General features: G+C 39.3%; 1 protein-coding gene across 5 annotated transcripts in view; it reads right to left on the minus strand.

The window, feature by feature from the left end:
• Window positions 1-18449, minus strand: part of FER (FER tyrosine kinase) — a 189000-nt gene that overhangs the window by 76847 nt on the left and 93704 nt on the right. For all 5 annotated transcript variants that reach the window (XM_033086516.1, XM_033086518.1, XM_033086517.2 and 2 more), the window contains 2 exons: window positions 16937-17140; window positions 12518-12640 (listed from right to left, as the gene is read on the minus strand). In XM_033086516.1, coding sequence (XP_032942407.1) covers window positions 12518-12640; window positions 16937-17140 — 327 coding nt within the window. The remainder of the gene's footprint in view (window positions 1-12517; window positions 12641-16936; window positions 17141-18449) is intronic.

Consider the following 18449-nt stretch of genomic DNA (forward strand, 5'->3'; position numbering starts at 1 on the left):
TGGATATGTAGGATTCCTTTTATAATGTTAAGGTGTTTCATGGTTCCCTAGATCATGATAAGGTTCAAAACTTGAACAGCTAACAAAGAATCAATTGTTCATCAATCCTTACTTCAGCAAGCATACAGTGGAGTTGTGTGCAAGCCACTGAGAACAGTTTGAACAGCAGATGGTTGCTGTAGAAAATGAAATCTCATTTTTCCTCTTCCGAGCTATGAGACTGAAATGTTATCACTATTACCCTAAACATCTTCAAAGTATGTAAGCGCATTGTTTTCTCCTGCCTATCTCCCTTCATTAGGAGAAACTACATCAAAAAGATCACACATTACTATGACAGGAAGAAAACTTAAAAATTATCTGCAGTAAATTTTAACAGCTTTCAATAAAATAGAAAAATAGTCGTGAGCTAATAATTAGTGCTCAAATTCCCTTAGCATTATTTTTCTATACTTCTCAGTAACAATTTCAATCATTAAGAATTCTAAAATGGTACTTTTTCAAAATAAAAACCAGCAGTAAAGCAATTAGATAGTAAACTTAAAAACATGTTTTGAGAATTAGGTATGAATTTGAGCCTCAGTTTAAAATATTTGGTTCAAAATTTCTTACCTTTTCTAAAAGGAGAGAGAAAAGGGAGGGGAAAAAAGGCACCTGTGGTTGTATTCAGTTTCAGAGAACCATCAAACGAAACCTAGATTCTAACCAAAACTCCACAGCAAGATTTTACAGAGGAAGAGTGAGGAACTTCTGATCAGGTTCCAATACAGTATGAGTAATTAAGACCTTTATGTTATCACAGTTATTTACTCAGCTCATGTTCTCTGCCTAATTCAGAAGGCAGTATCTACAGCAAACACTGTCACTATTTTTCATCTTAATTGTAGATGTAACAAAACTGAAAAAGGATAAAAAACTCTAGAGGCTGGAAACTTCAGTTGATTTAGGAGACCCAGAAGGAATCAACCAAAACCGAAACTTACTGTTTTAAGAGAACTGAAAACATATGATTTTCCAATCTTAAGAATCTACCTGAGCACAGCATGTGGCATTTATGAAAAACCTATATATTACTCCCCTTTGCCTCATCCCAGTACAGTAATTTCATGATTATAAGCCGCACCATTTTGACTAAAGTTTTGGTCCGTACCCAGAAGTGTGGCTTGAATTCCGGAGTGGCTTATGTATGAATGATTTTCAGAAATTTTCAAACCTGGAATTGAGAGCCTGCAGCAGCAACGAGCCGAGCCAGAGCCCATGTGGCCCTGGCGACAGGGCGGCACTTCCGATCTGAGCCCATTATATTTCTCTGTATGTTTTTCGGTGTTTTCAGTCTTGTGCGGCTGAGTTGCCGCCCCACTCTCCGCCTGCCCAAGCGGCTGCCCTGCTCTCCACCTGCCCAAGCGGCTGCCCTGCTCTCCGCTCGCCCAAGCAGCTGAGTGGCCCTCTGCCCGCCCAAGCGGCTGCCCGGCTGCGAGGCTGAGTGGCTGTTTGAAGGCATCACGGATCCATTAAAAATGGCTTGTAAAACAACCACGCTATTGTTCATATCTTCTTCCGCTCATAAATAAAACTTGCAGGATATGCTGCCACAGCTACTGTCTATCTTTTTTCACTTGGAAAGAATGTTTCCAAGGTCAGCACCTGCCAGTAAACCCCGCGATTCTGTTACTAATTGGCAACTCTGTGGAAGTTGCATGGGGATCCTTGCTGTGAATGAAAGTGCGGCTTACAATCCGGTGCGGTTTATTTATGGAGGAAAAATGAAACACTGCCGACACCCTGCAAACGAAAGTGTGGCTTATAATCGGTGCGGCTTGTAATCATGAAATTACTGTACATTAATCGTTAACATTTTTCTAAAATACTTCAAAATAGAGGGATATTGTCAACATCTGAGGAGTCAAGTGCATAAAACACACATGATGCCTGTTTCTTCATGTTTAAAGCAGAAAAAATGCATTAAAATACTTTGGAAAGTATTATTTGCTCTCATTCTTCCAAGTTAAAAAGGAAATATCTGTAGTAAGAATTACTGCAGCTAGGGGCTATTTTTCCGCATCAACAAAAATGGAAAGTTAATATTTCATTTTCAATACTAAGGATAATTGGAGTAAAAGTCTTTTTATGGCTAAGAAAATCAGAATTGCAGACAATTTTCATCAGATGGGTATTCAAATCTCACTTATCAGGACTTGATGAACTAAACCAAAAAAAAAGTAACAGCTGTGTACATGTGGATAGGCCCTATCAATTTAGGAATGAGTTGTCTTTTTAGAGAAGTACTATTTTTGATACTACCTATGCCAGTGGATCTAATGCCAGTGGATCTATTGTTCATATCAATTTCATGAATCATAAACTATGTGTTCCAAGACCTACAGAAATAAAGGTAGGGGGTGAAAAAGATTTTTCATAAGAAAAGTGAGTTTTACAGGAGGGGTTTTGCAAATCCTCACTGGTAACTTCTTTAAAACTGTTTCAGAATAAAGATTCATGAGCTGTAAAAATTGTTATGGAAGCTGCTTTGCATTATTAAGCCACACTGATGAAACTCAATGTGAGCTGTAAAACAGAATAATAGCACAGACAGATTTAGCTCCTTGGGAAAAAAGTACTATTTTATCTGACTGTTTACTGTTACATAAATAACTGTGAAGTTAAACCCTCCTGCTAAACCGAATTCTAAATGATCATCGAACAGGAGGGGAGAAGTACGATTTGGAAAAGCTATTGTGCAATTTATAAACTAAAGGAATTACCTCAGATTACCTGCACAGCTGTTCTTTGACCATTTTTTGTTGAAGATAAGTAGACAAAATGACTGTACAATTCAACATACAATATCCATTTTCCTCAGGGCTTTTTTCACAGTACATCCCTAATCTTATGTTCTCTTATTCATGCAAGGGCTAAAATGATGCAGAGGATATTTCAGGAAAAAGACAGGAAATAAATAAAAACAAAGAAGTTTTAAAAACCAACTGAGGAAAAGAAAAAGACATAGAATGTGAAACCCCTGACCACAGGAAAAGGCAAGTCAAGTTTATGTCAAAACCATCATATTTCAAGCACATTAAAACACATATTATTCCTCTCTACTGAATACAGTAAAATCAGCTACCAGAGACAACATACTCTGAATTACCTGTTAACCAAATATATTTAAACAGAAAAATTATCAGCTCTGGATCAGATATGCCCCACTAAACAGTGAAAGTCATCTGTACACTCAAAGGCAAACAAAACAATGTGATAATGTGTTTTTTCATTTAAACAATCCATGTGATTTAAACATAGAGGAATGGAAAAACAGGGTCACATTATGCATGCACAACACCTTCCCCAAACACTTGAGTTATTAAAATAGGCGAAAATATTTTCCCATATGTGCAAACACATTTTTACTTCTGCCCACACATGAAAAGGTGTGTCAAATGGGATTGGGGGAACTACAGGTGTCTGTAAAAATGTCCAAGAGAATCTCCTTGAACTATCATAAGATGCTTAGCCACATACTTAGTTGCCATCCTGACTTAACTTCAAAAATATCCAGTTGTTTTCAGTTAGATGATTTCTTTACCCCAGGAAGAGAAACACTTAATTCATCCCTCAAAAATTATGTCTAAATTACAGTGGTCATCATGGAATACCTTTCAGAGTGCTACAGTTCCACATTAGTGCTTCCACCAAATTACCTTTTCTGTTCAAAGGAAAACACCAAGATCCTTCATCCTATGCTTTTCTAGCCACACCTGCTCATTTTGCACCATCTTTCATATCTTCAGATAACATGTTAAAACCACTGAATTGGAACAAAATTTCAAATAATCAGCTATATTAGCTAATTTGTAACAGTGAGAGCACAGGAAACAGCAAAGCCAGAAGGAAAGGAAACTGCAGTCTTAACTTGTGAGATTTTAGTGTACCAGTGAGCTTGGCCTGCATTCCAAGAAAGACAGATGTTGGCTTTTAATCAGAAGTCATACAACATTACACAGATGCCAAGAGTTTAAAAGAAGCATGCTGCACTGGGTTTTTTACATCAGATGCGTAAGTTCTTTAACAAGATGTTGTAGTTTCTCACATACAACTCACTCATTATTCAGACACCAACAGCACCGGACAATTTTTTAGTGACAGAAAAAAGAGCCAATCAATGAAGGACACACCAAATAGCTCTCCTAGATATTAGCAGATTCTATTATTACTTTAGTAATCTTCTGAATGTGGTCTTCAGCAATCTTTTTTCTCCTGTATTAGTGACAGAATTTTCCTGTGTGATCTGAAACAATCTACTCTTTGTTGCTGCGCTGGTTCTGGCTGGAGTAATGCTGTTCACTGTAGCTAAGTATGGGATTATATTTTGGTTTTAAATGTTAAATTATTCTCTTGACAAAGATGATTATACATGAAGCAATCTTTACGGCATGAAATGTGCACATTCGTCTCTAAAATTAAACATGAAATGTAAAACAGTGGACATTAATGTTTTGAAGAATTCACCACCTATTCTAGCAGCTGCACAAGTAGCTGGGAGAGCACACAGTCAAGACAACTGACCCCAAGCAGACCAAAGGGATATCCCATCCCATATCACACTTAGCACATAAAGCTAAGACAAAAAGAAGCAAAAAGGGCAAAAAGAAGGAAGGGAGATGTTTGTAGTGAAGTGTTTTTCTTCCCAAGACATTGTTACATGCAATGCAGCTCTGCTTTCCTGGAAATGGCTGAACACCTGTCCAGCAATAGGAAGCAGTGAATTTATTCCTTGTTTTGCTTTTGTTTTTACTTATTAAACTGTCTGTATCTCAACCTATGACTTCTGAAGTTCTGGCCTTCTGATTCTCTCCACCATCCTACCATAGGGGAAGTGAATGCTCAGTTGTGCTGGGCTTAGTTGCAACTTACTGCATCTTTTGCATCTTTTTCTAAAACTCAAAACTCTGAGAATTAATTATGCAGTGCCCTCCTCAATGTGTCAAAACTCTTTTTGAATAAAATGGCCTACAATTAAGGAAATACTATTCATACTTTTAATTTAAAATATGAGCACAAGAAGTAAGGGAAAAATCGACATCTTCATGTCATGGTGTCTGGAGCTGTGCTCCCCCAGTTGCAGAACTTTGCTCTTACCCTTGTCGATCTGCATGAGGTCACTGTCAAACCCTTTCTCCAGCCTGTTCAGGTCCCTCTGGATGGCCTCTTGACCCTCTGGTGTATCAGCCTCACCACAAAGACTGGTCTCATCAGTAAAACTGCTCGTGTCCCATCACCCAGCTTGTTAATGAAGAAGTGGATGAAGGAAGGACTGGACACAGTACTGACCCTGGGGGTACAGCAGTAGTTACTGGCCTCCAATTAGATTTTGTACCACTGATCACCACCCTCTGGGGGTGATCTTGAGTTTAGTAATACATGATCTAAATCACTGGCAACTCACGGAAGAAATCCATGGCAGAAAGGATAGAATTGAGTACAGTATTTACCTTGCAATTAAGGATTCCTGAAGCCCTATCTACTCTCACCCCTGAATTCCTCCTTAATCAACATTTAAATAAACAGATCTTCTTGAGAATTCAGACAATATTACATACATCAGACGCACAGACCTGATTTAAGAAAACGTACACTTCTTACCCTGTAGCTCCTTTTGTGTGTATCCTTTGCTCCTCCACAGCTGAAACGTCATTTCACTCCTTTTTAACATTTTGTTCCACTTAAATTGGTGGAGGCTAAAATACTTAAGCAACACAAGCTATTTCACAGTACCCCACTAAGTCTACAAAGAAATTTAAGAGCACAGCACTCATTCCTGTTCTTAATCTACACTGTTTTTTGACCCATAAGAGCCCACATTCAAGGAAGGTTATGTGCTTGTCAGCCACATACAGTAAATTCACGAATACAAGCCGCACTGAGTATAAGCCACATCTCTGAGTGTTGGCAAACATTTCGGTTTTTGTCCATAGATAAGCCGCACCCGAATATAAGCCGCTTTGTCGCTCGCAGCGAGGACCCGCGTGCAATTAGTAACAGAACCGCGGGAGGGCGGGGTTTACTGGCTGAGCTAAGGCTGTGCAGGCTCGGCCCGCTAGGGGCCGCTGACGGGGCCAGGTGGGCCAGCACGGTGCTGCAGCTCGGGGCCGGCCGCCGCTGCCACTGGGCTCGGTCACCCCGGGTCGGCGCTGCCCCGCGGTGGCAGGCAGGGACGGAGCTTCCCCTGCTCCTACGGCAGCGGCGGCGGGCGGGGACATAGCTTTCCCGCGCCTGTGGCGCCGGCGGCGGGCAGGGACAGAGTTTCCCCACTCCTGCCGCGGCGGCGGCGGGCGGGGACAAAGCACCCCGTTGGCTCCCCGAGCCGCGGCAATGGCTGCGCGGGGCTCCCGTCGGCTCCCCGGGCCGCAGCAATGGCAGCGCGGGGCTCCCGTCGGCTCCCCGAGCCGCAGCGATGGCGGTGCGGGCTTCCACCCCCCTCCCCGGGCTGCGGCAATGGCGGCGCGGGCTTCCCCCCCCCTCCCCGGGCCACGGTAGGGGCAGCCCGGGTCCCCCCTCTCCTCCCCGGGCCGCAGCAATGGCGGCGCGGGCTTCCACCCCCCTCCCCAGGCCGCGGCAATGGCGGCACGGGCTTCCCCCCCCTCCCCGGGCCGCGGTAGGGGCGGCCCGGGTCCCCCCTCTCCTCCCCGGGCCGCAGCAATGGCGGCGCGGGCTTCCACCCCCCTCCCCGGGCCGCGGCAATGACGGCGCGGGCTTCCCCCCCCCTCCCCGGGCCGCGGTAGGGGTGGCCCGGGTCCCCCCTCTCCTCCCCGGGCCGCGGCAATGGCGGCGCCGGGCCCCCCCCGTCTCTCCACTGGGCTGTGGCAGAGGAGGAAAGAGAGCTCTCCCGCCTCTCTCCCCGCCCCCCGTGCTGCCTACAGGAAGCCAGGCTCCACCCGCGGTGCAACAGAGTAGCGATTTGTAACAATCGCAAAATGCCGACTTTGCAGCTGCTCGGCTCAGCACTCTGGCAGGCACTTCTGAGGTTGTATTAGCCGCACCTGATTATTAGTCGCATTTCTGGTTTAGGAGCAAAATCTTAGTCAAATTGGTGCGGCTTGTATTCGTGAAATTACTGTACTATGAAAATACTGAAAACTCAAGGTATTATCTGCACTGAAGTAATCATGACTGCACTAGTGAAAACAAGAAGAACATAATTAGAGGACTACAAAAAGTTTACAACTCACAATCTTATATAAAATTAGGAAATTTATATAAAATTAAGGGAAAATTTGGGGATGTTTGAACTCCAAATATGCGGAAGAACTCAGAATCCATAAAAAACCCCAGTATGTTTGTTCAGCTGAAAAGCTGTTGCAATCATACACAATTCTAATAAAATTTTTTATTGTGCTGTAACACAAACTTTAGTAAAACTAAATTATTTTTGATGAAGGATGCTTTAAATTAAGTAATTTATTCTCTTAGCTACCAATTATCTAAAAACTTCCTCTAAAATATTGCATTTAAAGATTTTCACCCCTTCCTAACAACAAACCTTCTTTTTTAATAAGAATGGCTTGCTTCCATATCTTGCTTCATAAATTTATTTTTTCTACTTCCTACCGTTTCAGTTGTATTTGAGATAACTAATTTTGTTCAATTTGCACTCCCCACAGCAACATGGCATTCTATATTTTTTTAATATAAAAATTGTACAGAGAGCAGGAATGTACATGTTGATGAGGTTTCCATTTAAAGGTTCAAGGACAGAGATTTTTCTTTATGAAATTGGTCAAAAATTACATTGTGTTTGTTAAAATAAAATTCATATACTTGATAAAATACATTTTTCTTCTAGGTTTGAGTATAATGCTGACACCTTATAGGAGTGTTATCTTTCAATTTTAATCTAAACCTGATCATAGAAAGAAATACCAGAAAAACAAGACCGAACAAGAAACATTCAATAGAGCAGATATTTATTGCCATGGCCTCTAAAAAAAACCAACAGAAAACCTTTATCAGTGAATATAAAACAATCCTTGTTATTCTTTGTTCAAGTAGCCTTATCTGCCTCCATTATTACAATGCATTTTAATGAGATTTTTTTGAGACAATAAATCCTTTCAATTTTGAAAATAGTCAATATACCTGAAATTATACATAAATTGGTTCAGTAGCTAGTTAGCACAAGGAGAAAATTACTCTCTTTTTTTCCTTTTCTCTACAGGATGTCATGTCTTGACAAGCACAGGTCATCATTAAGGGTGATGCATGCCTTTTGTTACCTGACAGAAATATTGCAATATTCTCTGCTAAAAAATGTTAGAAGCAAATCCTGTGACACTTCTCCAAATTCTGAAGAAATAAGAACATAACTGAAAAACATCTCTAACATAAAGGCATGAAACTCTGCTTTTAAATGTCAATAGCTGCAGGCTACTGATTCATTTTGTGCATATTCAACACATTCATTTCCAGTAAGTATGTATTTCACAAATTATAAACACTCGCTTTTAATGGTGAATTCAATTTCCTTAAAGAAAATTGAAGATATATTTTGACATTTAAAAATGCATGTATTAGACATTAACCACACCCATAAGAATTCCAGCTTTAGGCCAAAAACTAACACCCAAAGACTACAACCACTTTGCTTCTTGGCATTCCTACAGAACACCCAGCCAAACTGGTGGGTGTCACACAGGTGATCCAGAGTGCCACAGGAATCCTCTTTGGAGTGACAAATCTAGCCAAGGTAGAGCTGCAATAACTGCATCACTCCCTGCTACAGGCCGCTTCTGCCTTTCAGATCTCTGCTCCTCAAGGCTTGTCCTCAGGTAAAACAGACTCAAGATGATCTTCCCCACAGGCAGCACCATTACTGCCACTGTTTCTCACTGCAGCATCTTAATTGTCTCCAGACATGAGATGAGCATGTATAATTGTGTGATAACATTACTTTGTGATAAACTTGGCCTTTGTAAGTCTCCTTGTTTCTATCCAGTATCTCCCAGCAGACATGGTTCCCTGAAGCTGAGCCTGTCCCGCACCCACCTTCACTTCCTCTTCATGTGCTTTGCGGGCCTGAGGGGCACACACTGCATGTACTCTGAGCATGTGCTGTCTGCAAACGTGAACCTCAGCTTGCTTCACTAAAATAGAACAACCCCCCCCCCCCAGGAAATCCACCAGCAAAAAACTGGCATCATGACAGCTTTCTCCTAATGGATTTTCATGAAGATCTTTGACTTAAATTTCTAGCTCTTCAGAATTTCTTTCCATATTTAACTCATCAATATATTTACACCTTGCAAGATACCATTAGATCTGCAGAGAATTCTCATGTAATTTCACACTTATTTATCAGCATTTATTCATATACTAAGAAATACCAGGGTGTTTTTTTTTTCTGTCAGCACTTCTCTTTCATCATTTATGATCCATACCATTTTCCTACATACACAAAATGTATCAAACCATATCACAGGCTTGTCTGTCACATAAAAATAGATCCAGAACTTAAAAATGAAAGTTACTAGTAATGAACACATGGCCTAACTCACCTGACAAAGGAGCAGTTAATTTTGTTCCATAAGCTCAGAATTTGAATTAACTACAGAGCATCCATATACCACGACTATTTCTGCACTAGTGAAATAGTAGCAGATCTCCAGAGTGAATCAATTAATGCTCAGAATCTGAAACGTGTTTAGAGGAAAAGCATTATTTCAGGCTAGATCTTTCCTGGTTCTGAAAACTGAATTGCCTCCCATGAGCAGTTTGTGCATCCTGGGCAGACTTGTGTATTTATGATCCAAGTGAAAACTTTAATTCAGGTACACTTAAATAAAAATGGTATTCCTTATTTTTTTTATTCTCTTTCTGAAGCACATTCACAACTTAATCTGTAAAAGTGTAAAAAAATGTATGTATTTCAAGAAATCTAAAAACCTCTAAAACAGGTCAAAGATGTTAGAAGGTTAAAATACATCCAGTATGGTTAAAACAGGATTTTAATTAATAAAGTCCTTGGGTGTGCTCTGAGTTACTCAGGGGATTTACATACTAGTCAGTCCATGAAAAACAACCTGAAGAACATAATGTGCATTTTTTCCTCGAAGATTATAAATAAATATGAGACACTTTTCCATTAAAGAAGTTACTTGCACATATTTTTTTAATGCCCTCGGTTTTTCTAATTTGAATTCTATTATTACAGAATCATTAAAATTCTAAGCAGGCAATTTGGTCTACATGAAATGGGACATGGGACAGGCCTTTTGTGACACAATTAAGCCTGTTCCTTTCAAGGGCAATGTCACAGAAGGCGAATATTAATTTTACTAATACAGTAAAGGAGAATGGATGACTATGGGAAGAAAGTAAAGCAAAAACAAACTAAAAAGCATAGCTTTATTTTTTTTTCTGTGAAATTTGTCATATTTAAATTTCTAAAGAGGTTATTACAGGGACAGCAATTTGCATAAAAAGATTAAAGATTACATGAAATGACAATGACTGCTATGCAGCTATGATGTGAACAAAGCAAAAACAGTCTTTGCAGATGTCAAATGAACTTTGAGGATATTATTAAAGACATCTTGGTAAGAGTAGACTATGCATAAATTACCCCCAACACTAGGTGTCAGAGTGTACATGCTACTTCTGAAAATGACTTAAAATGTCTCTACTTTCCCATATGAAAGCCAGAGTTCCATGCAAATTAAAAGGGAAAGCTCACAACAGTCTTCTGTTTCATTCTGAAGTACTTCTTCAGAATACAGCAAATAGTTTCTATCAGATGGGAGAACTAAAACAACCAAAAAATTATAGCCCAAACCAAAACAATTTAACTATTTTTGAGAACAGCTGCTCTAAAAAATTCAAATCACTAACTAATCACTAGCTAACACCCTTTTCAACCTGCCTTATTTGGCCAAATTAAGCTCCCTCTTGCTCCCTCCGGTTCAGAGGAGAACCATCAGAGCTGCTGCTTGGAGGGGAATTCGCTGCTGCTGCCACCGCCGGAGCGGCGATGGTGAAATTACCTGGAATGCCATTTGGGAATATACTTCTTACAAGACAGGTACTAGAAAAAGTATTTGGCTATAGTTATACAAGACGATGGATAAATTGAACTAACTCTATGGAAAAAAAGATACAAAATTGAACAAAAAAGGCGGGAATAAGAAACTCTCTTCAAAGTAAGCAACAGAGAATGAAGAGATGCTATTTTTTAAAGATTATGTGTTTTAGAGATTATGTATTCCAATCTAACAGACAGTAACTAAGATTATGTTATAATATGCTATACTGTTGTTTTACATTTGCTAAAACAGGGCTGGTTTCACAGTATGTACAGTCAGGAAACAGAAAGAGCATTACACATTTAAAACAAACACAGTATTAAAGAGGGAGAGAGAAATTTGCAAACAGATTTTAAAAGATCACATTTTGAGCTTAACCACCCCTTATTTGTCGCTTAAACAATTTATATGAAAAAGAACTATATTCACATATCAAAATTAATTTCCCATGCTTTCTCATGTGATCTAAAATGAATATAAGCTGTAATTTATGTTCAATGAACCATCAGTTTAGTAATCAGCAAGACAGTAACATAAAATGTGTATTTCCAATGTCAAATTCTTAAAACTTTAAAATTATATAGAATAATTAAGGGCAGATTAAGTGCAATTTTGAGAAAAAAGAACATGCTGGACTTTCTTAAGATTATTAGCAGAAAAGAACTAGGACCCTGGATCAGCTAACTAATGGTGAAATACAAATTGTCATACTTCCTAAAATCTTGTTGAATACAGGCTTGAAAACAGTCTTGAAAAAATATATCAAAAACAAAGAGTTTATCCATAATTAAGATGCAAAGATATTAGTGGAGTTGGCTTATGAATGAAATATCAACTAGGTAGTTACTAAATGCTAAACTGCTGGAAGAAGTGAAAGGAGACTCTTAAAACACTGATATAGTTTAATATGTAGCCCTTTTTATTTCCATCCTGAAAGACTCTCTCCTTGATTAAAAAGGGAAATTTTGTTTTAAATTTTCATTTATGCTGGAATATCAATACCTTTTCTTGTGTCTAACTTATTTTTCTGATATAAAACAGAGACAAAATGAAGTTGTCATAAGTCTTCCAAATTTCATGAGACCTTCTCTACTATATAAAAGAAATTTGTTACTTTATAGAAGGAAGGGCAATAAACTACTACTTTGAATTACTTAGTAGGAAAATCCAAATGTGAAACTGAAAAGTACAAGAATACTTGGTAAGAAGTTAAACGCCATTCTTTCAAAATAGCAGAAATTCATAATAAGAATCAGGATGGAGAGTTGTTTTAAGTGAATGTATTGCACAGAGATGAGAAGTTTGAAAGAGATCAGGAACAGAGTCACAAAATGAGCAAAAATGAAAAATCTTCTGAGGAGCTTCACAGGATCTTATTTGAATAATAATAGAAACACCCTAAAATTATTGTCAGTTAAATAAAGGTTCTGGAATGTATGCATTACCTTAACAACAGGATTAAGCAGAACAACACCCGACTTCTTTGTAATAACCTGCTTTGTTGTGTAATGATGTTCTATGAGCTGAGGAATAGTTGGAAAACCAGTTCCTTCAAAACGATATTGATTCTGTATGGAGGCAAAAGGAAAAATTTATTTCTCTATAAGCAATAGTTTGAACAAGAAACTGCAAAAGTGCTTTACCAAACTTTCTTCACCAGTAACAATACTGAATAAAATGTACACTTTTTTAGAGTTCTTTTAGATTCCTTTTCTGACCTATTGAATACCATTTATACTAACTTAACTGGAATGACAGTTAGGAAAATGATAAATTAATAAATGCAAAAATCACTGTATCAGTCATTTAAAGCAATATGATTAAATAACAATTTAAACTCTTCACTTAAACAGATAGGCCAGTTAAAATCAAATCTACTACAGAGTGAAATAAAAATATTCTAAGCCAGAATAAGCAACACCAACTTCTGCATTATTTCTAAATATTACGGCAAGCAAACTAAAATACCTTTATGATAAAACAGACAACAAGAGATAAACAGGAAATACATAATACTATCCTAATCTCATCTTCCTTCATTTATTGTCTCCTAAAATGAGTAAATCCCTGGCATAGAGTACAGGATGCATGATTGGTCTTTTTATTAAAAGTATTTATCAGGAGAGTCTAAACAAGCTAGAGACAAAGGTAAATCATACATAGGCTTCAACGAGAAATTGGGCAGTTGATTGTGAAACACGATAAAGGCTCTTGCTTTCGTAAGATTCAGCACCTACAGTTAGAGAGCTTTTCCCACAAGGCAATAGTTGCCATAAGCCAGCCTGACAAAGCAACAATGAACAAGTACTGCAATTTAAAAAACCCAGAGCACAGATGGTGATTCAAGTTCACACAACTGGGTATGAACACCTCTACCACTGGCATGCATCGTTCCTGCCCCCCCAGGGCTGAATTCCTTGCATAGTGCATTCTAAGCATTCTAAGGTCATTATTTTCCTGTAGGGTTAAAGCATTAACTTCCTGAAACCTGTCATTGCAGTTGGTAAGGACAATTGGGTCATGTCAGCTGTTTTTAACATTCACAGATCTCTATCATAAAAATGCTTCCATAGTCTGAACACTTTGTTGTTTATTAAATATTGACTCAGCTTTGATTGACTACTAATACTAGCTCTCATTTCTTTCAAATAAGCTCCTTCATACTTCTGTGCTGATGATCAAAAAACCATGCTGTTCTACGAGTCTCCTCAGCACAACCACCACTATTGCCTATTAGTTCCTCCTTTCAGACCCAGTCATGTGCTCATCTGCTGCCATTTATATAAAACCTTCAGAGAAGGCAGTGTCCTTACATTTACACCCAATCCTGATCCTTACTAAGATCACTAACAAACAAAAATTTTAAAATGGCACAGCCTCAAATAAGAAAAAGTGAAAACAATGGTAGCCCTGAATGACAGTAGTAAATTTTGATGCTCAAAGCTGAATGATTACAGTAAATTCACAAAAACAAGCCGCACTGAGTATAAGCCGTATCTCTGGGTGTCGGCAAATATTTCGTTTTTTGTCCATAAATAAGCCGCACCCGAGTATAAGCCACTCTGTCGTTCACAGCGAGGACCCGCGTGCAACAAAGTTGCCAAATAGTAACAGAACGGCGGCAGGGCAGGCTTTACTGGCTCGGCTCGGGCTGTGCAGGCTTGGCCCACTAGGGGCTGCCGACGGGGCCAGGTAGCCCAGCCCAGCGCTGCCGCTCGGCAGGACCACTGGGGGCCAGCCGCCGCTGCCACTGGGCTCGGTCACCACGGCCCGGTGCTGCCCTGTGGTGGCAGGCAGGGACGGAGCCCCTCCCACTCCCGCGGCGGTGGGCGGGGACGGAGCCCCCCGCCACCTCCCCGAGCCGCGGCAGTGGCGGCCCGGGTCCCCCGCCACCTCCCAGAGCCGTGGCAGTGGCAGCCCGGGTCACCCCCCCTCCTCCCAGAGCCGCGGCAATGGCGGCGCGGGTGCCCCGCTGCCTCCCAGAGCCACGGCAGTGGCGGCCTGGGTCCCCCGCCACCTCCCAGAGCCGCGGCAGTGGCGGTCTGGGTCCCCCGCCGCCTCCCAGAGCCGCGACAATGGTGGCGCGGGGCCCCCCCGTCTCTTCCCCGGGCTGCGGCAGAGGAGGGAAGGAAAGAGCTCTCCCTCCTCTCTCCTCGCCCCCCGTGCTGCCTGCAGGGAGCCAGGCTCCACCTGCAGTGCAACAGAGTTACAAATTGTAACAATCGCAAAATGCCGACTTTGCAGCTGCTCGGCTCGGCACTCTGGTTGGCACTTCTGAGGTTGTAAACGTCAGAAAATTATTCACATATTAGCCGCTCCTGAGTATTAGCTGCATTTCCAGTTTAGGAGCAAAATCTTAGTCAAATTGGTACGGCTTGTATTCGTGAAATTAATGTAATTAATTTATCACACACATAGTTGTATCAAGATTAGTTTTTAAAATAATGGTAAAACCAGAGACAAAACACTTTTACAACTAAAGGATTGCTGTTAAAACTAATGTCCTACTCTGATCTTCAGTACTTGATTCAGAAGAAAATATGGAGGGAGATCTGTCAACATCCAAGAGTGTGGTTTGACCAGTCAAAGACCCAAATCCACACTGTTTATACCAGTGTAAACAAACAAATCCTTTGTACTAAACTCTCCTTGAACTTGTCTACAAAAACATTAATGAATAAATCCCTTTCTATATGAACCTAACACTTCCAATATCTACTTCCCAGAACTTAATGAGTTTTTTCTCATTCTCAGAAAATTTATCCCATAGGAATACATATAGAGTACTGAACATCTTTAAGAAAACAAAGTGTTGACTTCCATGACTGACAAGAAAATTACCACAAGTTAATCCCAAGACCAGATGAACATAATGGTCCATTGGTAAATGTACAAGCAGATAAGTGTCTTGACCTGACAATGCTGGGACTGTCCAAGCTATGCAATATTAAACAGTTGTTACATTTAAAATGTAACTGCTAGAGAAAGTACAGAATTATGGAGATAAACATAGCTTGTTTTATTTGCTTTGGTGGAACACCCTCCCCCTATCCCACCCACTCAGAAGAAGAGTCAGCTTAGAGGTAGGTAGGCCCCAAAGTAATACTTGGAACTTGGACTTGAAAGTCCAATCCATCTTTTTGAAGATTTACTTGCCACATATAATGATTTGCACAAAATTATTTCAATTAGACAAAATACATAATGTGCATTTATTTCTGCTGGGTCAGATCAGGGAGCACTAAACATCATGTAGGACTCTAGGTAAAGGTAATTTTACTGCTTTTATTTTCTCATTTAGTGCTCTGACACATCAAAATAGTTTAAGGTTATAAAATCAAAATAAAATACACACTGTGTGTTCACTTCTACAAGGAAAATTCTAAGTGAGAACTAATGAACACTTTCCAGTATAAGTGTCTATAATCATTAATCCTAGAGAAGCATTTCAACCTCTCTGAAGTTTGAAAAATATCACTGCTTCTCATTAAAAGGAAATAAACCAGGTACACAATATTAAGTTACCTCAGGCATGTTGCATCATCTGGGAATTCAGACAATGAAACTCCCTCAGTGTAATATCATTAGGTGATTAAATTTGAGAATTTTTCTGTATATGGGAGACTTTATTACAAGACAGCAAAGAGACGGTAATACTGAATCAAAACTGAGAATGATTTCCTGCAATTTAATACATTGGTAGAAAAATTTCTACCAAAAACAAGCAATGCATTAAGAAGAATAAAAATAAATTCACTGCATGAAGGTGGATAACAATTAATATATTGTTCATTAAGTAATCAATTTTTCCTCAGAGCAACAAGGGGGTCAATTAGAAGCATACACACTGTGCAACATCCAAAAGTGTTTGTGTTATACTGAACAAAACAATAACCATAGGACTAAATAGAAAATAAGCATATCAAGCAACAGGGACTTCATTTCTCATATATATAAAAATCAACACAGATTATTTTCTTCTGCATGGCTGTTTCCATTTTTCTGGAATATGCAGTAGGATCTTTATAGTCTGAATTAGAAGTAGCCTAATTTGCATAAACTATGAAAAAGAGCAACCAAATAACCAATAACCAAATGTACATGCATAAATAAAGAGTAACAACTTCCAAATCTCAAAACCTTTACAGAAATATCTTGGGTTTTCAGTGTAAGACAAAAGATACTGAATAACTTGATACTTCATACTTTTCCTTTGCTTCCCAAAATGACCTTTACCCCCGATTCCTGCACTGATGGAAATATTTCCAACACATTTCATATTTTCACATAAAGGTTAAATCTATTTGCTATAGTAAGCTATGTAGATCCTAAATTGAATATTCAGTACTATATCAGAGACGTACATCAGCATATTGTATGATAAAGTGTCTCCGTTGTCCATCTGAAAACACAGAAAGGACATATTCACCAGGTTTCCCGTGGCTCTCTCGCACCAAGAAGTCTCCTTGCTGTTTTAACAGCTCCTGGGCTTCTATTCTTGGAATTGCACCATGATACCAGTCTTGCTCAGCCAATGGTTTCTCAGTGGTTGAGATTACATCAAAGAACTTGGGAAAAATATTGAAGAAAAACGTTACTATAATAGTACACTTCTTGAGTTTACTTGTACATGAAAAGTATCACAAACAACTGTAATTTATGTTTTATGAATCTAAACTATGCATTTCTAGTAACCAAAAAGATCAAGGCTATTACAGCTCTTACACTTGCACAAAAGTATATTGAATATTTTCTTTTCTGTTTACCTGAAAAATGAATATATCAAAAGAAAAAGTTTAAGGAATCATCCATAAAACCATGTAATTTTTTATCTGGCTTGCTATTTTTTGTAAGCCATACTGACCAACTCTTTCTTTCACATTCTGACATACTATTCACAACTGAAAATTCATCATTTCTCAATTCAGACAGAAACTTTTCAGACACGAAACCATACCAAATTCACTCATACAAAGCACTTGAATTGGATAAACTGTTTTCACAGAATTTATCAATTGCATCCCCAATCAATTAATAATTTTGAGACTTTTTTCCTAGCATGTACCCTGTAGTGCAGAACACACACCTGGGTGTAGTGTTCTTATGAACTCTATGATAAGAGTTTTCTGAAGACACAAAGATGGTAAGGAATTATTTTCACTAAGTGGAATTGGCTGCAAATGGAAGCTCCTAGCTGTAAGTAGAAGTTAATGAATTTTCATCTATGATTTCACACATTCATTTTAACATGCCTACATAATTTAAGAAAACAGTGAAGTAAACTTTGTATTTTGTCACTGACCACTTCAGATTTAGTTGTTATGGGTAGGAAGGCAAGCCCTCCTTTAAGCTCTATGTAATTCAAAAACATTGCCAGAGCTCATAGAAATTCTCACAGCCACAGTGGTAGAACTCTGAATAACGTAACAGCGCACATTTTGAGCAGAACAGGTATGTGAATGTTCCCCAGCCTCCTGAACTGCACCTAGGTGTAACATCATGGAGATCTACATCTCACTGAAGGACAAAAGATGCAAGCAAAGCACACCATTCTGAATTAACCTCTGCCATTGCTCTGCCCTGATAATACTCCAGGTTGGAGGCCATCTGTACATTTCAGGTTTGCTTCAGAAGATACTTAGATTACAACGCCTCACCTAGTCCAAAAAATACTAGGAATGGTCTCAGACGCTCAGAGTGGAAATGAGCAGACCCAAGAATGGGAATCTATGCAGAAATTCTTGTTTCCAAATATCTGCAATTCTTCAGCATTTGCACAAATTTTTAGCTATTAAAAATGCCTTTGTTGGCTTCTGGTTGCTCAAGTTACACTTCAAAGGACTAGTTTAGTCCAGGATCTTGATGGAAAACTGGAGA

This window comes from Catharus ustulatus (genome assembly GCF_009819885.2).
Source record: "Catharus ustulatus isolate bCatUst1 chromosome Z unlocalized genomic scaffold, bCatUst1.pri.v2 scaffold_29_arrow_ctg1, whole genome shotgun sequence".
Classification (NCBI taxonomy): Eukaryota; Metazoa; Chordata; class Aves; order Passeriformes; family Turdidae; genus Catharus; species Catharus ustulatus.